At 42.4% G+C, this 25,180-nt stretch overlaps 1 protein-coding gene across 1 annotated transcript in view; it reads left to right on the forward strand.

Annotated features, from left to right (window-relative positions):
- Positions 1-21,056: 21,056 nt before the first annotated feature.
- The window catches only part of st6galnac5a (ST6 (alpha-N-acetyl-neuraminyl-2,3-beta-galactosyl-1,3)-N-acetylgalactosaminide alpha-2,6-sialyltransferase 5a), a gene marked incomplete at its 3' end in the record, with an annotated part of 59,886 nt that continues 55,762 nt past the window's right edge, over positions 21,057-25,180 (forward strand). The window contains exons 1-2 of the mRNA XM_083990771.1: positions 21,057-21,146; positions 22,171-22,380. Of these exons, the coding sequence (XP_083846897.1) occupies positions 21,132-21,146; positions 22,171-22,380 (225 nt within the window). The 5' untranslated portion in view covers positions 21,057-21,131. The remainder of the gene's footprint in view (positions 21,147-22,170; positions 22,381-25,180) is intronic.

Below are 25,180 nucleotides of genomic sequence, written 5' to 3' on the forward strand. Positions count from 1 at the left end.
CCATAACGTCTTGTCAGCCGATGGAGTTAGCAGCCCCCGCCCTCGTCATGGATCTATTGGTCCTCGTCCCTACGTCACCACATTCACGCGCATCCCTTGGCTGCACACACAGCCCTTCATGCCGTTCTCTCTCCTCATTGGATAAAACTTGTAGGATACGAGAAAAGTTTTCTCCTCGGCTCAGAGAAGAGCAGAGTGACTGAGAGACCCGTGTTTCGGTCCAAACACTCTATGTAAGTGATTGCTGTCGGAAGATATAACTATTTAAGACTTATATTAACACAAAAATATCGCTTACTTCTGCTTTAATGCATTCTAAATGCGAAAATACATTTAAACGCTATGAAATATACAATATTTACTTATACTTACAAATTACCTATTGATGTTGTGGACACATCAGTAGGCTAAATTCTAATGCTTCTTTTTCAAAAAAAATAATTGTTTTTGTGCCTGAAGCACTTGCACAATTTGTCCGCCATGTTTTTGATTATTCTCGTGTGGTGCCTGCGTCTTAAATGCTTTTAAGTCTGAAATCTGAGTTTTCAACTGGGAGTTTCTGAGCTCCGAGTTGTCTCGAATGCATCATAATGTCTTCTTGGAAAGTAATAAATACTATGGCTGGTGCCAGCTTGTTAGCATGCTAACTTCATTAGAAAGAAAAGACGAGATAAAGATATAAGTTAACATTTGTGTTGTTTTTCCACTGGTGGAGATGGATCATAGTGACTAAAGAAATGAAGCGTGATGCTGAATTTGCACTGACGCTTCCAGACTGTTCAGTAAACAGCTAATGCCAAACATTGGCGGCTCGGCCAAGTAGGCTACTGTAGCAATAGCAAAACAAAACAAAAAACCAACAACAAATAGCTCCTTTGAAGCAGCGCTCATTAATATTTAGTTTTCTGTTCAGGAGGGTTTTTTTTTTATAAAACCCAGTAGAACCTAATTAGTTATAAAATAACATATGTTTACTTCCTTTGTTTTGAATGTTGTGTGCATCCATTGAACTGTTATTTCTTTAAGTCACATATTAATACAGTCTCATGGACGTTCTTTTGCCTTTAAGATAATTTTCCTTCTCTTTTCATGTCTATGACTGTTGGTCCTAATTAACTAAATGTTTGTGGTGTTAGCCACCATGTTGCTGACACATTGTTTTCCATTAAGCTTCATTTGAAAGTGTTGCATGGCGCTGCATTCATATGTAATCTGAGTGTGGTGTTGATAATCCTATACTCACTAGTATTAGTTGTGTGTTTTTGATCGTAGTAGTGGATCAGTTTTTGCTCATTATAAAAGTGGATTTTCTTTGTTAATTTCTTTCTGCTTTTAGAAATGACTGATTGCTTTCAGGTTTCCAAGCAACCGGCTTTGTCATTTAACCCTTATTGTGACTGAATTTAATTGTTTGCATTGTGCTGCTGCTGTTCAAGTAAAAGTACACACACACACACACACACACACACACACACACACACACACACACACACACACACACACACACACACACACACACACACACACACACACACACACACACAAAAATGAATCCAGACTTCTACCTTCGGCCTGTAGATGCTGTTAGGCCATTTGATTGCTTTTCTGCTTCTTCTGAATGAGAGAAGCCACTACAAGCTCTTGTTGAATTATTTTCTATTTTTGTACCGTTCTTCATCTCAACTGTTCAGTTTCTTCGCTGTCCTTGTTCCTAGCACATATTTGGCCGATAATACAATTCTTAACTGTAGCTATGTCTCCATCCACTTGTCAATTGAATTATCTGAAGATCGCTAAAAATATTATTGCGAATAGCGCCAGTGAAAGTTTGTTTCCATCTTAGAACATTAAATCAAATAAAAAAACTTGTGCATAATGACCCCACATGCTGTTTTGCGAACAGATTGATGTATCGAAAAGATTTCTTGCATTTTAAAGGGTTTCCTTTCATTTTTGCACTGAATCGCAAAACCACTGGAGTCATTACCTGGAAACAACTGAGGGATACGAACGCCACCCAAGTTAAGTTGGATAAAAGGTTAGCCTATAATAGCGCTTATGAACCAACTAATTGCGACATATGAAGATTTTTGATGAAGATGCAGATGCACCCAGTGACACCGGAGGAGATCTGTGGTTTGGGAACGGCAGCGCTCCAAACAGTTCTGGGAGATCATGGTTGAAAGACACTTAAGGGAAAACCTGTTGCCGGAAATAGGTTGCAGATTTGATGTAGAACATGTTCGCAATTCACATTTATCTGGCAAAGGACTGTTTCAATCAGCATTTCTCTCATAAACCCTTTTACCGATCAAGAGAAAAACCGATGCAACAGTATAAACTTTGTCAATCTTCATGAGATTTAATCGATTTTTACTTTTTCCATGAAGCATTTTTTACTTAATGCACAGAAACATGTGTGGATGCTTGTGATTTAACAGATGAACTTGATTAGACCTGGTCAAATTAATGAGTGAAAACACCTGTGCAGGTGTGTGAGACGACTGTTTCGGTTGCATTGACTGAATAAACTGATTGTTAATGACAACAGATTAAAAAACTCTAAATGACTGAACTGAAAGAACAGTCTAATTAATTTGGTCTTTTTCTACTTGTTCAACTTTTTTAATAAAGTTACTCAGAACCCCTCGGCTTTGCTTTGCCTTTTGTTCGCTCTTTTTTTTCCTCTCTCAATGCAGAACTTTTATTTTCTCAACCGTTCCTAATACTAAAAGTTCACTGGCAATGTTCCAGTTTCACAGACCGGCTCTGCTCAACCATTAGACCGCAGCCAGTCACGGTCTATCTGAAATCGGAAAAGAGCTGCCTCCAATTATCTGAGAGATGAGTATGATCTTACAGGCAGTGAGAGGAAATGTTCACAGTGCATTTTCAGCCGTGCCAGGCAGCTGAAGACATGAAAGATTCCTCTGACTGGACTCCGCCAACTTAGTGAAATTTTTGGGAATCCATTGACAGTTTGATGAATCCTTACTCTGTTGGAAATATGCAACCGATGACTACAGCAGCTTTTTTTTTTTTTTTTTAGCCCTGGAGCAAAGTGAAATTGCGGGACAGGCACACACAGCCGTTGTCCTTCCAACCAAACATTACACGAGCACAGTTATCATCTCTGCATTAGAAACCCAGCGTGTATGTCGAGCAGTTTGCTCGTCCCTCCAATCCTCTGAGGCAGCACTGATCTCTCTGGGGGATTCTCGCTCTACAGAGACAGAGAGGCTTTCAAAAGTCCCCTGAAAATTAGGTCTGTCCAAACCAATCACATATCGTGGAAGAATACTTCCGCACAGAAAAAATATAAATAAATATGAAAAAAAATTGGTGCAGAGCGATGAAAGGATTCCTGGTTCTTCACCAGTGGAACTGTCTGAATGCATCACTGCTGCTTCCTGCAGATATGTGAACACTCATGACAAACTGTGGTTCATCAGACATGTGATCCCGGACAACAGGAAGTAGGAAACAACAAAATATGAGGTCTCATTTTTAAAAGTGACCTGTATACTATTATAATAATGGACAGTGAATTGATCTCTTTTGTCAACGTCAAAGTTTTCACCGCCTCTGCAGTTGTGCAGATAGTTTGGGCTTTTTGTATTCCTGGCTCTGAATATAGTGCTGCAATTACAGATGAGGATTTGAAAGCAGTTTTACTTCTGATTGAAGAAATAATTCACCATGAAAGCAGCAATCAGTCTATTCTTTGGACTATTAAAACCAACAGGGACTCTGTTCCTGGAGAGAAATCTTCCCATTGAGTTCTGTAAATGTAATTCTCCACATACGAACTTCTGAGTTACTGTACTCCAGTCAAACTTCAAATGAGAAAAGGAAATAACTAGGACTCTGGGATGTTAATTACTGTTGGAGTGTGTGAAAAGGAAGCAGGTGCTTTCCTCCATGTAATACAGGAATTGTTCTTTTATCACTTCTTTTGTGAAACATGACTCATCAACTATTAGCATAAATTACGTCCACAATCTCTCCAGCTGTGTTTATTGAAAGACGAGTCTGCACTTCCACTGAGTGTGTTCAAACAAGGATGTGGAGGTGTGGAGTCACACGAAGCCTGAATAGTTTAAAATGAATGTGATAAATTTGCCCTTTTAATCCCTGATTGCAAGGACAAATAATTATCTGACAAATCTTGCAAATAGATCCACGAAATATATTTTCCAGTGTTGTCTAATCTGATCCCTCTGTCAGCAAGAAGGACATTTGCATAACCATTACAAATCATTTTAATGACGCAACATTTTAAAGAAAATGGCCTAGACATATTTCGGGGAAGTCAACGTTCGGGTTAAACTTGGTTCCTCCGGTTAGAGAACCTATGTCGTCATGGTTACCATAATAAAGCCTTATTATCTCCAGTATTGACTGTTAGTCTATGACTTCCTCCTTGTTCCTCATCATGCAGGTGCTAAAAGGGAGTCCTCTACTCTTTTCAGTATATACCCTACAATTATCAATGAAAATTGGCTTTTTCGCAATTTATAATATGGCAGTAACATAACTGTAAAAAAAATATTGCAAATATTCCTCTGAAAATGTTCTGCTGCATTTGTTTTGTATTTGCTGTATAGTAGCCTATGTTTACCTTTTTATGTCCATTGGTTGTATCATATCATTTACACAATCCACTTCAGAGCACCAAGATTCATTCTGTTATGTGTTATTCAATACTTTATGATGCCATGGTTTGTATTATGGCTGTTATGTGTTGGAATATATGGACATACCAAACATAGCAGAACACTCCCTAATGACAAATAGCTTTTTTTCCCCCCTCTAAACTGAGAAATACGAGCTCTGCCAAGGAATTTTCTCTGTCTTCTTGTATCGTCTCCAGAGCAACAGAGATCAAGGACCAGGCAGAGCTAGTTTCATCTCTTATCACCGAATCTTCCGCCATTAAGAAGAAGAAATTAGTAAAGAGAAGAGTTGAGCTCATTACTGGGTTAAAAATTACACAATAACTCCTGTTGCCAGTGAAAGTACAAGATATGTGTTAGGTGAAGGAAACGTTTTCAAGGAAGATTTTACATTTTAGAAAATCCTGAATGGCACATTTCAGCACACACTCCTGAGAGAAAGAGTGCAAGTTTTAAAAAGATGGAGATACCTTGGCTTCTGCTCTCTTAGCTCACATTATAAATGATTTCAGACTCCCTTATTTGTTCAGTTTTATTTGACAGTGCATGTTAAAGCAGATATCAGTGGAATGTTTTTGTTAATATAAGTCCTAAATAGTCCTATTTTCCGTCAGCAATCACTTACATGAAGTATTTCAGCCTAAACACGAGTCTCTCCGTCACTCTGCTCTGCTGTAACCCGAGGAGAACATTTTCCTTGTGGGATACAAGTGTTATCTAATGAGGAGAGAGAACGGCATGAAGGGCTGTGTGTGCAGCCAAGGGATGCGCGTGAATGTGGTGACGTAGCACGAGGACCAATTGATGCCTGACAAGGGCGGGGGCTGCTAACTCATGGTGCGTTCAAAGAAACTCGTACTTTGTGTTTTTCCTTCCTGTGAAGTCATACCAGTTCGATCTGGTACGAGTTCACGGGTCGGAAGTTACGAGTGGCCGTTATAGGGAACTTTCACAGACAACAGGATGGTAAAAACACGAGCTACGGGTTACCTGGAACGCTACCAAGTCGTAGTTGTGACTTGAAGCTGTAACTTACGGTTTCAAAAGCCTGCCTTGAACGCAGCATTAGCCGAAACGGCCGTGAAGCTGATATCTGCTTTAATGAACATTTCTTCACTAAGTAAGACAGGGTAAAGTGCTGCTGTGCTTATTACAGTGCTATAGCGGCTGAAGATGCAGGATGTGATGTAAAATAATAAAGTCCTGCAGCTGTAGGGCTTGTTTAGGTGCTTGCAGATAGTCATATACATTCAATAATTAATTCTATGCCATAACTAACATTACTGATGGGCACAAGTCTGGTTTTCCCTTAATTAACCATGATTTCAACAAGGATTTGAAGGTCACCATGGGCATTCCCTCACTGAAGGTGGGATACTGTTCCATATCTTATGGATGGTCACAGTTAAAGGCTCTTTAACATATATTTAAGTGTTTGTCTTGCCTTCCAGCTTCCTAAATGTGAGAATTGGCAAAAAGAAATCTGTAATGTGCAGGCTCCCTAGGTTGAAATCCACTTAGTTTTACAAGCTGTTCCCTCAGTTGTCTTCCAGTGATGTAACTAGGTTTCTAATTTGCATAATCCCACCCCTACCTGGGACCAGTAGAAGGGGGCGGGGCAAGCAGTGGTTCATTTGCATTTAAAGGGACAGGCACTGAAACCAGCCGTTCTGAACAGGGCTCTGATAAGTTGTGATGTTTGATCCTTGGGGTATTTTGACCAAAGCATGTCACAGATATGTCTTTAAGACACCTGGGAACTATTTTAATTTGTGGAAAGCGGGCATAATATGTCTCCTTTAACAGACAAGACATTTTGAGCAAAAGATGTCTGTCTAAATGAGAGTTCACAGTCGCCACAGTGGCTCTAGTCACACGAGAGGTAGAGCCACCGATAGACGTTTGTGTGATAAAGAAGGCGTTCAGTGGAGGGGGTGCCAGGCCATACAGGACTTTGTAGATGAGAGCCAGACATATTTATATATATTAGCCCCTTCAAAATTTATAAAACAATTTTTTATATACTGTAAAAAAAAATCTGTAAAAGTAATACTTTTATTCTGCACCCCTCTAGACATTCTGTTATTTTTTTAAAAAAATTAATCGTTTTGATGAAAATCGCCTAGAATGAGCACTGAGGAGGGCTTTAAAATTGGTTGTAAAAATCCACTTTGGCTGAGGGTTGACAGAACAAGCAGATTCTTCAATAAAAGACATTTCAGCAGAGACTGTGATGTTTACACTGCACACCAACGCATTCTATTGCGATCTCACAAGGCCAAGATATTTGTTTGCAATTAATTGAGTCCTTGACGTACAAAAGTACACCGCCACCCATTTGCAGTCCTTCACTCCCGACCTCTGATAGTTTCCTCGTCACTGAGGAAAACTTCCCGAGCATCTGGCAGCGCTCGCACACCCCCTGCAAGAGTGAAGCATGTCGGGGCAGGCGAGTTTGCCTCTCTGCGGGCCCCGATGATGAAACTGTGCATTTACATTAGCCTAGTGAAGCAGGAGCAGTGGCACGCTGCCAGCGCTGAAGCACAGAGCATGCAGCCAGAGCATCTGGTGAGTTTGTGCTAATGCAGCAGCAGCAGCAGCAGCAGCAGTAGCAGCCCGGTCTGCCTTCAGACAGAAGAACACACAAGCAGGCGGGCAGACAAACTGGCACACATTCAGATCATAAAGTCAGATAAACAATCATATTCAGGAAGTTAATTAGCCATTACTCGTTGAGCCAAACCATTTGTCAGCCAAAGAGGGAGAGAGACTCCTGGCCTGCACCTCAGTCAGTTGTAACTAGGGAGCAGAATTAGAGAGGAGAAGGGACGGCTTCATTTAGCAGACAGAGTGGCCTCCAGTCTCTTGGCTTGGACGGGGAGGAAACCAGGTTGCTCTGTTCACAGGGAAATTAGCCTGGAGAGAAAAATCACTCCCGTGTTGAAATTACCTTGGACACGAACTGTAATCTTCCTCCCAACCAGAATTTTCTTTGGATTTCAGCATGACTGTCAATAAAGACTTAAATGGAGGAGGCTGAGAATGGGACATCAGAGGGGCACTTTGAGAGCGGCACTTAGGTGCACCAAATGTGAATTTCCATTAGCTGGAATGGAAAATGGACAAGTTAATGGCAGCAAGCACAGCAACATTTTGGAAAAGAGTTGCATTACACCTATATTTGAAGCAACAGAGAGCAGGAATAATTCAGTTCTTTAGCTGAATGGGGTTAAAAATTGTTGTGCACTCTCGCTGAAATAAGCAATAAAAGTAGCACCAATAAGCATTTATTACAGCCCACATTGCTGCCCGAGCAGTAAAGCAGCAAAACACATTCAGCAGAACAGGAAAGCAAAAAGGCTTAAGAATATAAAGAATATAAAGAAACAGGCTGCAAACCTTTTTGACTTGTGACCCTCTTCTCTTCACAGTTTAGGATTTGAGGGTGTTTTTTACCTTTGTTTTAATTGCTTATTTATTAACACAAAATTTATGTTTTTGAGTCATTATCCAGTTCCCAAACTGATCTATCAAACAGATAAATACAACTGCCCTAATAATGTCTCCCAGTGGACAGCTAATGATTCCCTGCAGATGCACCCTTTAGTCTCTGAATCAATCCATAAAAGCTTTTAGCACTATTATTAGAAAATTTCATACAGTGACATCATATTGAGCGTCAGCACCCTAATCCCAAAAATAAATAACCGTTGAAGAAGCTGCACAGTTCATTAAATGTTAAAACAAAGTGCAGAGCAGAATCGAATGAAATCACTTCAAGATGTAAAAGCTTATGCAAATGTCAACTTTGGTCATCATTTTTTTCACATCTATAAATGGGAACCAACCATCAGTACGTTTCTTTTAAATGTTAAGTGTTTAGTTTTAAAACTGCGCTGCTACAATTTGTAACCACTGAGGAAACACTCACATATATCACAGTGTCGTCTGCGTACGTAGTAAACGCGGTAATCCTAATTCTGTTTCCTGGCTGCAAACCAAATATCCACACATTAAAGCAGAAGTAAGCGATATTTTTGTGTTAATATAAGTCTTAAATAGTTATATCTTCCGACAGCAACCACTTACATAGAGTGTTTGGACCGAAACACGGGTCTGTCAGTCACTCTGCTCTGAGCCGAGGAGAAAACTTTTCTCGTATCCTACAAGTTTTATCCAATGAGGAGAGAGAACTGCATGAAGGGCTGTGTGTGCAGCCAAGGGATGCGCCTGAATGTGGCGACGTAGGGACGAGGAACAATAGATCCATGACGAGGGCGGGGGCTGCTAACTCCATCGGCTGACAAGACGTTATGGTGCGTTCAAGGCAGCCCGTAACTCGTGTTTTTCCGACCTGTGAAGTCGTACCAGTTCGATCTGGTACGAGTTCACGGGTCGGAAGTTACGAGTGGCCGTTATAGTGACTTTCACAGGTAAAACAGGTCGGAAAAACACGAGTGGGTTGCCTGGAACGCTACAAAGTCGTAAGTCGTGACTTGAAGCTGTAATTTACGGTTTCAAAAGCCTGCCTGGAACGCAGCATTAGCCAAAACGACCGGATCGCTTACTTCTGCTCTAATTCTCTCTTGACAGAGGAGCTCTGGTATGGAGTGGCACATAAACCACCTATGTGTACTATGAGGTTGCAGGTTGAGTGGTGGGGTGGAGGCGCTCATGCATCCCCCCCACGCCCCTCCTCCTTCCATGAGCTGCATCACCATTTGGTGAAGTGAGACTGTGAGCACTTGTCTCGCCTCCAGCAGAGACACACAGCAAAGCCGGGGCTTCACAAAGCGTTGGGTCTCCCTCTGTAGCTGTGGCCCAGTCACCCCTGAAACTAGATTCCCTCTTCCATCATGCCTGAGGGAACAATTTAATTAAAGGCCAGCACAGAGGAAAGGACACCCATCACCCTATTCTTGACATGTCCACAGTCAACAAATATTGAGAGCAAATAAATCCCCTAGTGGACAATGTCCTGGCCTTGCAAGACTAACTGTAAATACACACCGGGTGAACAGATTGTATTGTAATGACTGTAATTTACTGGGTAAAGGGGCAGGATTAAATCTCGTTCAGGCTTCGAGTTATTTTCATGAGAATGGCCCCGATGATTGACGTAGTTTAATTGAATCCGGTCCTAGAATCTGTTTTCTAATTTACCTGCGGCCCAAACTGAATGGGCTTCATTTTTTCGTCCCATCTGGTCATACAATCCATTCATTTCCCCCTCTAATGACCTGTCAGCTGTTATTATCATGTTAACCATGTGTTTATTACACAAAGAGCCACGAGGATCGCTAATTCCTGCAGAAATGAAAAGGGTCAAACTGGAGTTTCAGCTTTTAACTGCCACAACAGACACAATATGAGGCGTTTTGGGGTATGATAATGTCTGGATGTGCCTCAGATTTTATGTTGTGCTGTTACTAAAGTGCATTATTTTATGTGAATATGTGAGTGTGTTTCTCCCTTTAGCTCAATTTCTGTTGCCACTAACTCCCAAATATAGCCTGGCTCTTCAGCTTTATGTGCCATTTTCTTCAGCAGCGACTTGCAATTTTTCTCCGAGATGTTTGGTGCAGTGGAGGTTACATACACTTTATCAGAGCTTTTTCACTGGAAAACAATGAGCTAGAATACAATAAATAAAAAAAATCACTATAGAGCTGGAGAGCGAGTATGTGCGTTAGTCACTATAAACTTTCACATTATGCCCCTATACAGCCATTTGAATCACTGTGAAATATGAAAAATATTGATATCAATGCAGGCGGAAACTCATTGTGATGTTTTAAGTATCTGGCAACAGATTTTCCATGAATAGAAACTCAGCAAATGGAAATAAACTGAATCAATGGAATTTTGCTGTCGTCACAAAAGGTCAAAAATATGTTTGAAAAAATCCCAACTTTGCAAAAATGTTTACAAGAAAAATTGAGTACACATGATTTATAACAACAGAGCTAATGCAGCTGAAGGACTCCGCTCTCTTCAGTCCTCCCTTCCCTTCGTGTCTCTGGTGAGACATTCAGATATTTTCAAAATTGGACGAGCAAAGAAAAACAAAACGAAATCTCAGCTTCATTTTGTGTAATACGGTTTGATAATTAAACTACCTCATAAATTCGTCTCCCGTCTCCCATTCTCTTGTATGCAATGTGGCTCATTCACCCCGAACAGGACATTCAGTGAGCCTGCATTAAAACAGGCCTCCTCATCATTTGTCACTGGGCCCAGGGGTAATGAACGGGGTGAATTGGATGTACTCTCTAATTATGGAAAGGACAAAAAGCCAGTCAGATTCCCTTGTCAAGGTCTCCCTCCTGCAGCACCACAGGGAGCAGCTTTCACTCATAAATCAGAGGTGGGATACAGATCTGCAGCAGATTAGAGAGAACATAAAAGGGAGAAATATAGGCCCGCGTGGACCCTAGACAATCAACCATGTAACGGCCCACGACAGGTAATAAGTAGAGGCCCGGTCCCTCCTGTGCGTTATAGGCATCGTAAACACCTGCTGATCAGCATCCGCCACCGTCCGCGTGCTCGGCAGCAGCAGCAGCAGCAGCAGCAGCCATCTCTCACAGTAACCTCACCCTCATCATCATCATCATGATCAGCGAGTTGGCCCCGGCGATCAGACGCTGCTCTGAGAGCGCCGTAACCTCTGCATTAGAGGATCCATTTACAGTGTACATCGATCAACCTGACGCTGATGCTCCCACTGCTGCTGCTGCTGCTGCTGCTGCTGCTGGCATGTTGGGTTTGCCTGTGTGGTGATTGCATTTTAAATTTGTATGACTGCTCGTGGCCTTTTCGTCATGCTTAAGATTATATAGCAACAAGAACTCCCACGCATATGTGATCTGCACTGGCCCATCATGGATAGCCTGTATACGCTAGGCTATACCCACCACAGTGAAGCTGTTTTTTTTTTTTTTAAATATCTCTGTTTCTGAGATTTTTGTGCACAATTTTTCTCCTCGGGTCTTCGGGTGTTTGAGAGGTTACGAGCACAGACTATTAATAGCGGGGTCACTACTTTAACTTGAGCAACTGCTGGCTTCTCTCTCTCGTTCCGTGGGTTTACGACAGTTTCTACAAACTCACCCTGGAGGTTTGATCCTTTTATCTTACAACAGTGTCATGTATAATGTATAAACACCAGCAACAACATTGGAGCTGTAGTATTTGTAGTCGTATTATTTCTGGGACATGAGTATTAAGTGAAAAGAAAATCCTTTCATTTAAATCCTTTTTGAAGTATTAAATGGCACAATAGACCACACTAATAATTATGTAGAGTGTAGGCGCATGCAGTGAATCTGAGGGTGTATCAGGCACAGCTACCACATGTTAATATTATATTGCAAATTTGGATTCTTTTCCAGTTTCCAATTTTATTCTTCACCCCCCTGTCGAGGGACTGTAGATAAAAAAAAAACCAGCAGTTTATCAACTCAAGGGGGAGGAAAGTGCAGGTGTCGCCATGTAGAAGTTCTGTTTTCCACTAAGTGCTTGTTGAACTTCAGGTACACTTTAGTCCTGTTTTCCAGTCCTGGGAGGATGTGTGAACATAAAAACAAGGCTGTGTTTTCTGTTAAACCTTTGGAGGTTACACCGAATGGCCCGCTCACTGGGGATACTACAGTTTCATGCCACAAATATTAACTGAGTTTTACTCTGAAGTGTAAAAAAAAAAAAAACCTACAGCGTTGGTGGAAAACAGCCACATAGAGTTATCTCCAATGGTGCCTATTATGGCATATGCGCCAAATTCCACACTATTTCCCCCAAAATATCCCTGGTAAAACTCAGAGATCCACATGCCCTTTCACTGCCCTTCACTAAGTGCACACTTCAAAGATGGCCTTTCTTTGAAACTACTTTTCTGATGCGCTGCTGCTGTTGTTGTTATTGTTGTTGCTGATCCTTCCAACCTTACGCTGTGTTATCGCACATTATTCCCCCGTGACTCTGATGGCAACACTGATGTGGATTATTGCTTCTAGGAAGTCTCTCTTGCTTCTCCCCCCATGAGGATGTGTTTTTTTTTATAAGCAGATTATACACAATCACTGGCAAATGGGGGTGAAGCATGCAGCAGCTCCAGTCCAGATGTAATGCATTGTTATATGTAGTTTATGTGTCCATTGTGCTGTGGATTGTGAACAGAAGCTGTCACTGTCGTGACCAGAATTGATCCCTGAAAATGGTGTCACGCTACAAACTCTTAAAAGGGTAAAGTCTGCTGGCTTTCTTCTGAATGTCAACAAAATCCATGAAAAGACCAAAGCCAACAATAAATTGCTCTGACTAAGTGTTGCCAAAGCCTGGCATCATTTATTCCTCTGTGCCACAGACCTCCATGTTGTCCAAAAGCTGGTCAAAACACCACCACACTGTTGCATTGGATGAATTTTAACAAGCATTGTAATTTAAACTGAGGCTATATCAAACATGTTAGTAGCTACTGAAAATGCATTTCCTATTTTTTATTTGAAAATAGATATTTCTGTTGAACGCTCATGCTGCATTTGAGAACTTGGATCTTTCTGACATTCTACCTGAAAAAGTGCAATCGAACGCCCCCTGAAGTGGCAGCTCCCACTCTGCAAAGTTGGAGAAAAAAATCTACCCCGCTTCAAGATTCTTCAAGAATCAGTTGTCCGACGTCACACAACAATCTGCACCAATACAGAACCACAACGTTAACAGTGTAAAACATCAATTAAGATGCATTTAAATGCCAAAATACATTAAAATGTTCTTTTTAATATTGTTTTTATGCCCTTTGTAATGTTTTTACGCCTTACCTGAAGCACCTTGAATGCAAAGTTTGTCCCGGCCCACCATGTTTTTGGTTATTCTGGCATGGTGCGTGACGTCTCAAACGCTTTTAAGTCGGAACTCTGAGCAACTGGGAGATCCGAGTTGTGAGTTGTCTCGAACGCAGCATTAGTTCAGTTTAACACTTGCTCGCTGGTCAAATTGCTAGGCAACCATCCAGTTACCAAGGTTGAGGAAGCAGAGCTTGCAAAGTTATAAGCCTGTTTAGGTGACTAAAGCGTGCTAAATTAGCTAGCTAGAATTCTGTTTTCAGTAATGACTTCTGTTCAATTAACACATATATTTACCTTAGTTTGAGAACTAGGAGCATTTCTGTAGACGAGCTAACTTGTAGTTTTCATCCATTTCATGCTGTGGGAAAAGAGAGAAGGTAAAATGGCCTTTTCTGGTGTGTTTTTCCATTCTAAGAAAAGTTGTCACTCACATAATGCTGTGGAAAATAAAAGGTAGCCTAGAGGGGTAAACAGTAGGTCCTCGTGCTTTTTACCTGACAAAACATCTCCATCAGAATGACTCCTGCTTTTAGAGAGTCTGCTTTTCTTTGTTCAACGTTTATTCAGTGTTATAGGCATTCATAAGACAACGCTGATGTGATCCAACGTACCTTACTTTGAACAATCGTAATGAATCACAACATTTCTGACACATCTGGCGAAGAAAAACAACATGTTTACACTGTGTGGGGTAACGTTGACCAAAGGAATTATGGCTTTTATCCATAGAAAGCAGGCAAACAAGAAAATAGTGAGATGTACTTTCAGAGCCATAAAGCCTTTAGAGAGAGGAAAATACAGACAATAATAACAATTCAGCAAAAGCCTGGACCTCACAGTCGGCATGACAACTATTATGTAGTTAAAATTTGAGAAAATGGCAGCAAATGGCTACAGCAAAGGAGCAAAAATGATTTGGTTACAGGGATAGTTCAACATTTTGGCAAATTGGCCCATTGCCATAATCCTTATAGTTTTAGGAGTAGGTTCGTTACCTTTAATTTTAGTATTTTTAGATCTGCTGAGCAGAGCCGCGAGCTGCTCAGAGCTACGCTACGAAGGCTAATGGGATTTCTTGGTTTCCCTCATCAAACTCATCAAATACACAATCCAACAACTCCACAACGCTCTGGTGGACAAGTTGTGACCTGCACATTCACCACGCTATGAGATAATAACAGAACGTTACCAGACAGAGTTGTTTTAGAGGGAAATGCAGAGACTGCTTGATGAAAAACTGCCCCAGATGGGAACGCGAATCAGCTGTTTTGCATGAGTTTACCTCGAAAACGACTCTGTCGTTCTAAAAATAGCTTGCACCGACAATTAAAGGTAACGAACCTACTGCTATGACTATAGGGATTATGGCAGTGGGCCAATTTGCCAAAATGTTGAACTATCTCTTTAAAGATCTGAGGTAGCACAAAATATCAAATATTTTGCACTCACATCCAACAGCCCAAAGTGGCCAGGGTTTGCCAGTTGAAAGGTGTATAATGATCCAATTTCACTACAATGTTGGGATATTTGGCAAGTAAACATCCTGGAAATTAGTCCAGGAAATTAGAGAAACTATGTATTTGTATATTATCAGTGTAGCAACGAATGGGTGTGGGGCTTAGAGGCAAAGATAAAGGCAGCAAAAGTAATTGAAAGCAATGAGAGACACAATTTTCTTCACAATTGTTAATGGTCTTTTCATGGTTGATGATGTGAGTCAATCCGTTATCTCCGTTTTAGAACACTGTGTCTAAAATCCCTTTTTTTTTCATTGATGCTGACCGAGTAAAAGGTGAAACATCAGTTAAAAATACAGATCTTTTAAAATCTCTTTATAAAGACCTGTAATACTCCACACTCAGCCAGAAAACCCTCTCCACAGGCGAAATCTCCAGGATGTGAGCGTATAGTATAACCTCTGCATAACCTCCTCTGCACACGGTTGACCTGGAGTTTTTGAATCGCCATTTTTAACATTTCGCTGATCACCTTTCGTGTCTCTCCATAACAAACATCTCTGACCTGGTTACTGTCTTCAAGTCGAGCGAGCGCCTCGGGCAAGAAGCCCACAGTTCCCTTTGGTTATTCCATTGAGTGAAGGCAGCTGACCTTCATTGTGAGAGCACACAAAAAGCACCAAGCTTCCTCCATCACTGTCTCGTCTTAAATCACCTCTTATTCACCTTCTCTCTTTCTTTTCTTTTCTTTTTTACCGATTATTCTATGTTTGTGTTATTGCTGCATTTGGAATCATTTCTTAACAACATGAGGATTTTTCTGTGTTTAAAAATGCATCTGTACTATACACTCACCAGCTGCTTTGTTAAAGGGATAGTTCAACATTTTGGCAAATTGGCCCATTGCCATAATCCCTATAGTCATAGCAGTAGGTTTGTTACCTTTAATTGTTGGTGCAAGCTGTTTTTAGAATGGCGGAGCAGAGCCGTGAGCTGCTCAGAGCTATGTTATGGAGGCTAATGGGATTTCTTGGTTTCCCTCATCATACTCATCAAATACACAATCCAACAACTCCACAACGCTCTGGTGGACCAGTTGTGACCTGTACATTCACCACGCTATGTCAGGGGCAGTTTTTCGGCAAGCAGTCTCTGCATTTGCCTCAAAAACAACTCTGTCTCGTAATGTTACATTATTATTTCATAGCGTGGTGAATGTGCAGGTCACAACTTGTCCATGAGAGCGTTTTGGAGTTGTTGGATTGTGTATTTGAGCAGCTCGCGGCTCTGCTCCGCCGTTCTAAAAATAGCTTGCACCAACAATTAAAGGTAACGAACCTACTGCTAAAACTATAGGGATTATGGCAATGGGCCAATTTGCCAAAATGTTGAACAATCCTTTTAAATAGCTACACCTATTCAATTGCTCATGGTGAAATATTAAATAGTTCAATGACATGGTGGCAACTCAATGCACTTAGTCAAGATGATCGGCTGACGTTCAAGCAGAGCATCAGAACAGGGAAGAAAGATGGTTGAAGTGACTTTGAACATGGCATGGTTGTTGGTACCAAACGATCTGGTCTGGATATTTCAGAAATTGCTCCTCTGCTGAGATTTTCACATGCAACCATCTCCTGGATTCACAGAGGAAGCTGGAAAAAGAGAAAAACACCCAGTGAGCAGAGCAGCAGCTCTCTGAGTGAAAACACCTTGTTGATGCCAAAGGTCAGAGAGGTGACAGAGGAGAGTGACAACAAGACCGATGAGAGTTGATAGAAAAGCAACAGTAACTCCAATATCCACTTGTCACAACCAAGGTCTGCAGAAGAGCATCTCCGAACACACAACAACATCAAACCTTGAAGCAGATGTGCTACAGCAGCAGAAGACCACATCAGGTTTCACTCCCGTCAAACTGAAGCTGCAAGTCTCACAGGCACAAAAACCGAACGATAAGAGTTTGGAAAATATGGACTTCTGCTGATTTCTGCTGCGATGGATTTGGTCTAAACATGAAATAATGGACCCATCCTGCCTTGTATCAATGGGCCATTTATCTTTGTACAGGTTTATGTCTACATATACTCGCTGAGCACTATATCAGAGACACTCAACACTGGGCAGGGCCTCAAGAAGCAGGTTCATGAAACGACTTCACGTTTCACGACTTTTGCTTTGTGACATGGTGCATTATCACATTGGACGTAGCCATTAGGAGATGATAAATTATGGCCATAAAGAGATGAACATGGTCAGCAAGAATCCTCAGCTCGGCTGTGGCACTCAAACAATGATTGATTGGTATTAAGGGACCCAAAGTGAGTCAAGAAAACATTCCCCACACCGTTACACCAGCAGCAGCAGCAGCAGCACCAGCAGCAGCAGCCTGCACTGTGACACAAGGTGGATTGGGTCAATGTATTCATGCTGTTGACGCCGAACTCTGACCCGACCATCTCCACGCCTCAGCAGAAATCCATATCCATCAGACCGCGCTGCATTTTTCCAGTCTTCACCTGTCCTGCATTGGTGAGCGTGCGCCCGCTGCAGCTCAGGTTTTTCTGACAGGAGTTAACCCCTCGTGGTCTCCTGCTGCCGCTGCAGCCCGTTCACCTGAGGGTTTGACATGTTGAACGTTCTCTGTTGTTGCTTTTCTGCAGAGCGGCCGAAACCCTGCGTCGACTCGACACAAACAGTCCCTGTGATTTTTATGGCCGCTGACCTCAGAAAGCCTCAGCATAGCCCTGCTCCTTCTGTGTGGTTTTCTTCTTTTTTAGTTTGATAGCTTTTTTTTCCCCCCCGCTGCTCTGTGAAAACCTTTGGAAATGTGCTTTGAACAAAAAAAAAACAAATGTGTTTTGAAAATAAAGTGTATTAATATTTATGGTAAACTGCAGTTGGTGCAGCTTGAATCATAAAACACAACACTTCCAGGGCTCCACACTGAGTTTGGAGCTGCAAATTTAATTTTTTGTTATTTACTGTATCTATTTATTGTGCTGTGGTAAATGCAACATCTGTACATATAGATGACTTAATTAGAGAAACAGACCAGTGGCAACCATCAGCACACACACTGTAGCAGATGCCCACAAAGAAAAATTGGAGTTGATAATATCTGCATTTTGTTTTAAGGCTGAAATCCGTGTATTTTTCTACTGTAATGTTTAATTTTACATTCATGCAGCTAACAAGTCCAAAAGGGGATTTAAGGCTTTATATCTTCTCTATCAACACTGGCCTGTGCAATACATATAAAAGGAGTAAAAAAACAACAACAAATAAATAAAAAAGGGATCAGCGGGTGGTGTCAGCACTGCAAGCAAACCTTATTTATACTGCACTTTTCAGTAAAAAGGACAATGTGAGATTAAGAATAAAAGATAGCATAGTGAAATGCACTGTACCCATTAAAAACAAAAAAAGGAGGAAAAGGAAGTGGATTAAAAGCTGATAAACTATTAACTCACGGCTTTGATGCATCAGGATGTTTTGAGATATTTTTACTTCAGCAAAAAACAGAAATTATTATTTGAAAATACTGTTTAAGAAAAACACTGGAAATGTTACATAATCAGCTACATTATTTTATTTGAAGTGCCAGCAGGCTGATTAGTGGACGCATGTGGAGCCCCTGTCAGCCTCATAATTCATTATTGTGAACTAAACTGTAATGTGATTTATTATGTTACAAATCATTGTGTTATCGTAGGTTTTGTGTTGTAAAAGTCAATCTTCTGAATCAGCGGTCAAGAACCCCTGAACCCACACAAATTAGCGCACAGACCTCCATCTGACTTTTGCTTTTAGATGTTTGATTTGATTTGAAAAGTCATTCATTCTGACATTGTGTTAAAGTATGGCTGGAATTAAAGTGAAAGTAATTTATTGCCCTTTTCTTTACTAAAGCGGTGGTGAAGTAAAATGGAGAGATGTGAGGTGGCTGGAGATGGAGAGTAGGCTGCCTACAACTTTTATCAGACATGTCTGATGAAGAGATTTATTTTAATAACCCATCAGACAGTCTGATGAAGGGCAGGCGCCTGAAACGTCGCACATAGGTACATGTGGTGGTAATTAAAGGGATAGTCCAACATTTTGGCAAATTGGCCCATTGCCATAATCCCTATAGCTAGTCTTAGCAGTAGGTTTGTTACCTTTATTTGATGGTGCAAGCTATTTTTAGAACAGCGGAGCAGAGTCGTAAGCTGCTCAGACCTACAGTTGTTTTCAAGGTAAATACAGAGACCTCTAAAACAACTCTTGTCTCGTAACGATCCGTTATCTCATAGCGTGGTGAATGTGCAGGTCACAACTTGTCCACCAGAGCGTTTTGGAGTTGTTGGATTGTGTATTTTGTCGTGGAAATTTTTGGTTGACTCGCCCTTTTGCTCTTTTTGTCTCGTCGGTGATGGTCCCTCTGCCTTGAGTCAGTCAGCTCTCTCACTCTTTCTCTGAACGAGTTGAGGTTTGAGACCGAACTCTTTTCCTGTTCGGGGTGATCAGCCTCTGTCTGCACTCAGCAGATGGACGAATCACTCACGAGATCCCACCACTGCCACCATCTTGCCGTGGAAATTTTTGGTTCTGTCGGTTTGCGAGTCAAAGAACAAGACAGGAGAGGTAGCATGCACCCAAGTTTATTCTCCATTCTCCACAGAGAAGGGGAGAAGGGAACAGAACACAGAACTACATGGCAGGTAGCAGTTCAGAGTAGTGCCCCAAGAACAGAGATTGCAGTCCCTTCTTATACCCCACTTTATGACTCTGGTTACTTCATTACCTACAAGCACTTCTAGCCTTCCCAGACGATAAACCAATTCAACAGATGTGTTACTCAACAAATGTCTACCCCAGGTGTTGGTTTCCCTATAGGACTTTACAACCTAGATCAGTTAGTAATAAAGGTTGTACATGGGTCATAATTGTAGTCAGTACACAAATGTCTCCACTAATGGAGTTAACAGAATTTCAACATGGTCTTACTACAACTGCTTCAAAGACTATGTTACCACTTATTACAAGGAGAATACCAATGGCAGCAATTTTCCACCACAATTTGATGAGTTTGATGAGGGAAACCAAGAAATCCCATTAGCGTAGCTCTGAGCAGCTCACGGCTCTGCTCCGCCGTTCTAAAAATAGCTTGCACCAACAAATAAAGGTAAGGAAACTACTGCTATGACTCTAGGGATTATGGCAATGGGCCAATTTGCCAAAATGTTGAACTCTCCCTTTAATTAACCGGTGATTTTTGCACCTGTTTCTCTTTCCAGACCCAGCATTTAGTTTTTTGGGGGCGATATGTGTGCTGCCTTTGTTTACCTACAACTTTGTGCCTTCAGTTCAGAATAGGCTATATGCCGCTGGCTGAAATCCAGGAAGTAGTGGTACTTCCTGGTTGGTACTACCTGAATTTCAGCCAGCTCCTTTATTTCCTGTTGTACATGATTGGCCAAACTGATTAATCCCGGTGTGTCTGACCTAAAAAACAATAATCAGACACACCTGGCTGGCTGAAATTCAGAAAGTACCAACCAGGAAGTACCACTACTTCCTGGATTTCAGCCAGCGGCATAGTTAAATTTGGTTACCAGAGACTCTGTGTTAATGTGAGATATTTCTGAGCCACAGGTGATAGTGTGTTAGTCCACCTCATATTTCATGCAGCAGACGTCAGGCGGTGACATGTCGTGGCTCCACTGTACTCCAGAGTAATCCGAGCACAGATTCCCATCAAATATTGCTCAGCAGAAAAATAACCATTAAACAAAACGGCCTTATCACCCTCTTGCAGGTACTCTCTTTAATTAACTGTGCCGCGCCTCCTCCACTGCTCAGCCCTCTCTCTCTCTCTCTCTCTCTCTAGCTCTCTAACTAACTCGGGGGGCTTTAAGACCCAGCAGAGGTACAATAGTGAACATCTGTCTCCTCGTTCTCCACTGTATGAATTGCGCCTGGGCTCCGGTCTGGAGACACACAAGCAGCGGCGGCGGGCGGGCTGGCACGGTGCGGACAGACTGGAGTGGATCCTGAGGGGGGAGGAGGACTGCGAGTAGACGGACTGACGGACTGACCACGGCACTGGACCATGAGACAAAGTGGAGTCAGACGCATCGAGCCGCAGCGATAAGACAGCGCGCCGCAAAATGAAGACACCTATGGTAAAGGTTTGAGCCCCGTAGCCCCACTGACTCAACTGTTTGTGCTGCTTTCAAATCCAGCATTGTTGTGAGAAGTGCGCTCCAGCCGCCGTAACGCTGCTCTCTGTTTGTGTGTGTGTGTGTGTGTGTGTGTGTGTGTGTGTGTGTGTGTGTGTGTGTGTGTGTGTGTGTGTGTGTGTGTGTGTGTGTGTGTGTGTAGCCATGTGCATGTGTATGTGTACGTGTGTGTACACTGACGGATCAAGAGATTAGGATCTGAACAATGGACGTCCAGCTGTGCGGGCTGGTTGGCACTAAAAGCTCTGGCTTCTCTCCCACTAAACACTATACAGCGTGGAGCACGGCGCGCTGCTGGGTGTTTGTTTGTATCTGCGCCTTAATGCAGAGACACACATTTGTGCAAGTGCATTGAATTTGTATAACTGCTTTAAAATCACTTGTATTCGTGCACGTTGCTCCAGTTTATACAGATGTGAAATAATGAAAAACAACAGATCCACTATCAGTGTCAATGTGAGGAGCTGCTCCTCTCATCCAGCTGTGATTTAAGGTGGATTTATGAGGCAGCAGCTCCAACACTGAAGGTCAGGACATCTGTGTGAACTTTTTTTTTTTTTTTTTTTACTGTAAATCTCCCAGTTTCCTCGGAACTGTGGTGCTTTTACTGTAAATCTGCCCGCAGATGTGCCGCTGAACGCACCTGAGCATTGACATGCATGCTGGCAAACTAAGTCTAAGGTGATCATTAACAGGCTGACATCTTGTCAATGTCATGAATATGCCTGTGCCCTTAAATTAAGTCGATAAGATTTTTTTTTTTTTTTTTAAGTTTTGGTTGCATGTGAGATGAATTATAAGGAAAGTTTAGTTGGTTTTTTTTTATTGACAAACCAGCTGAAGATGATGATGATGATGATGATGATGATGGGAGCAGGCGCCCACTCATCTGTTGTTGTTGAGCTTCTCTGTGCAGCCTGAACTCGGGAACTAATTTGTCAGCATCTGCTTGTTGTGTCTCCGTCAGCGCCATGGGGTAGCCGTGCTCCTCGTGCTTCTCCTGTGCGCGAGCCTGTTCCTCGTGTACAACGGCAGCTTCAACATCGCTTCCAGGGACTCGAACGACACGCGCATCCGACAGCATGAACAGCTGCGGCGGCCCACTGAAGTCTCCGTGAGGGTGGCCAAGCCTCACCCGCCGGTCCTCCAGGGATACAGTGGCATCATCGACCATAAGGTAAACAGATGTGTGTGCTTGTGTATGTGTGTTTGTGTGCGTGTGTGCGCATCTGCCCGTGATGTATGAGTGAGTGTGTGAGTGTGTGAGTGGCTAATGCAGGGCAGAGCAGGAACCAAAGCCTCAGAAAGTGGAGCCACTTTTACTTTATCGCATTAGGAACCAATTTGTGCTCTACATCTTCACTTTCTCCACTTTCTCCCTCTCTCTTTCTCTACACACACACACACGAATACACACACCTTTCCTCCTGTCTAATACCCAGTAGTCCTATAAACCTGCACAGCTCTGTAGAAAGAGAGAGAGACCCCCTCCTTCTCGTCATTTATCACAATTTTCTCCAGCACAGTGTTGCGCCACACTCAGTACCCACCTGTCGTTACTAATAACAGCTTAGGCTACAAATGAAATCCTTGGCTGCATTCATGGCTCTAATTGATAAGCCTGGGAGACCTGGAGCTAGGTGAACCCTGACGTCACTGTAGGGGTGTATTGACTTCCAGCTATTTACCGAGGCAGGAGAAACAATCAATGTGAGTACTGGGGAGCGAAGGCGCTGCAAGTAAAGCAGACCTAATCACCTTGTAAAGGTTTTTTTTTTTTTTCTTTTTCTTTTTGGAAGGCAACATATAATAACAGTGAGCTTCTCTGCAGGCAATTTGGTTGATGGGCTGCTGGGTGGTTTGTGTAGCGGTCTGCACCACTGACCCAGATGACGGCTGCAACAGTTCTGCAACAATTGGATTTGAGATGGTTGGAATTTAGAGAGATGGAAAAGTTGGGAAGAGCTCGTGGATGGATGATGTTGATGATGACAATGATGATGAGACCGTTACAGATAGACTTGTAGTCAAGACCGCCTACCAAGACACTACCAAGACCAGAGAGTATTGTAGTATATTATCCATCTGAACTTTTTTTGCTTTAATATCTTGAATTATCTCATGTTCTTCATGGTGTTTTCTTAGCCTAAAGGTTAAGGGATAGGTCAGAGGTCATTCACCATTTGGATAGGAACTGACCAAGACAGACCAAGTCAAGACTAAGACCAGATGAGCTCAAGACCGAGACCGAGAAAACTAGTTTACACCATATTTTTTTGCATTTTTTTGTCATATGTTTTGTAGAACATAAGCACCATACTGGGTTCAGCTGCTTAGTATAAATATGATATTGTTATTATTTCAACTACAGGCACAACAGTACAGACAGTACAGTACATTGTGTGTGTGTGTATCCAAAAGAAGAAGAAGCGTGCCTGCCTGGATATTGTAGGCAACAAATCCCTACGAGACAGCTCTGCCAGTCCGAGACATTGCGGGACCGAGAGACCCGAGACCGAGACAAGACCAAGACCAAAGACTGTCGAAAAAAAGTGGTCTCGAGACCTACGAGTCTAGTTACAGACGACGTAACAGGTTCCTTTAACTCTCCTACAAAGGAGCAGGAACAACCACAGTCGGACTGGATCAATCAGATGCTGTGTTCAGTGTCTCTGTGGTCACTTGTGTCTCACTCTGTAGGAGCCTGGCATCTCGTTGTGGCGATTTGAGTCACTTCTGAGAAGGAGAGAAGCTCCCCGCTGACCCCCTCCCCCCCTCCTCCACCTCAAACCGCCGGCTCCCCCCCCCCCCCCAGCTCGGCCCCTTCTTTGAGTGACGTGTCCGTGGCATCGACTGACGAGAGCTTGGACAGCAGGGCCAATCGGCGCTGCCATCTCTCCCTTTGACGATGTGTCATATGTTGATTTGCATATGAGTAATTTGACAGCCGCCCCCCTGCTGTCCCTGTGTGGACGACACAAACAAGCAGAGTGAACATGTATCAGCCAGACAGATTTGGAAGCCAATACACACATTGTTCTTGTACGTCAGACGGAGAAAAAAAAAAAAAAAAAACTAGCCCTGCTTGGTAAATGAACTTTTGCTAAATTAAACACCAGGGGCTCTGAAGAGTCACTTAATCTTGTGACAAAGTAATGCGAGTTGGCAACAGAAGGCGGAACTTTTATTCATTAAAGGGAATCTCACGGGAGCAGAAACCAACAAGTGTGGAAACCTATAATGTTGGCTGCTGATAACTGTGAAAAGATCAGCTGGCAGAGTTTCCTCAGGAGAACTGCTGCTGCTCTGCCCACTTAACTTTCTCTACCTTCAGCTCTGCATGTTGCAATGTGTGCTGTAAATCCCCCCCTCACCTCACCTCCTCCCGTCCTTACAGAAGATAAACTCAATGTGAGAAGAATGATTCTTCTTGTTTTTGGCATTTTATTAAAGTTATTTACGACAGCGTGTTCCTTATTAACACACTGCTAAGGCTGCAGAAAACAGACTGCAGCAGGAAACCAGCACAAGTTACCAAAGAACACAGTGTGGCCAAGTCCACAGTTTCCCCGCGTTATCCTAATGATGACTCATTTATTAGACTTTGCTGAACTACTTCCTGATTAAACATTAACATACGCAGCACTCGCTGATTACGACCTGCGGAGTGGAAGTGGATTTTTTTTTTTTTTTTACAGAATCACTGGAGTGATGACAGGAAGTGAGAGGATACAGAAGACGACATGTACCAGAGGCCCCAACCGCCCCTCCTAGTTGAGGCCCTCATTATTAAAAATGGAGGAATAGATAGTTTTTTAAGTCCGTCTTCCGTTCTGCAAAGTGCTGTTTGAGGTTTGAGGTTTGACTTTGGGGTGAGCAGCATCGTAGAAGCAGCGGTGCAGATCAGGATGGTCATACATAAATCATACATCACATGCGAGCGTCTACATGGGAGCGCTTGCATGCACCTAAAACCA

Source organism: Trachurus trachurus (genome assembly GCF_905171665.1).
Source record: "Trachurus trachurus genome assembly, chromosome: 17".
NCBI lineage: Eukaryota > Metazoa > Chordata > Actinopteri > Carangiformes > Carangidae > Trachurus > Trachurus trachurus.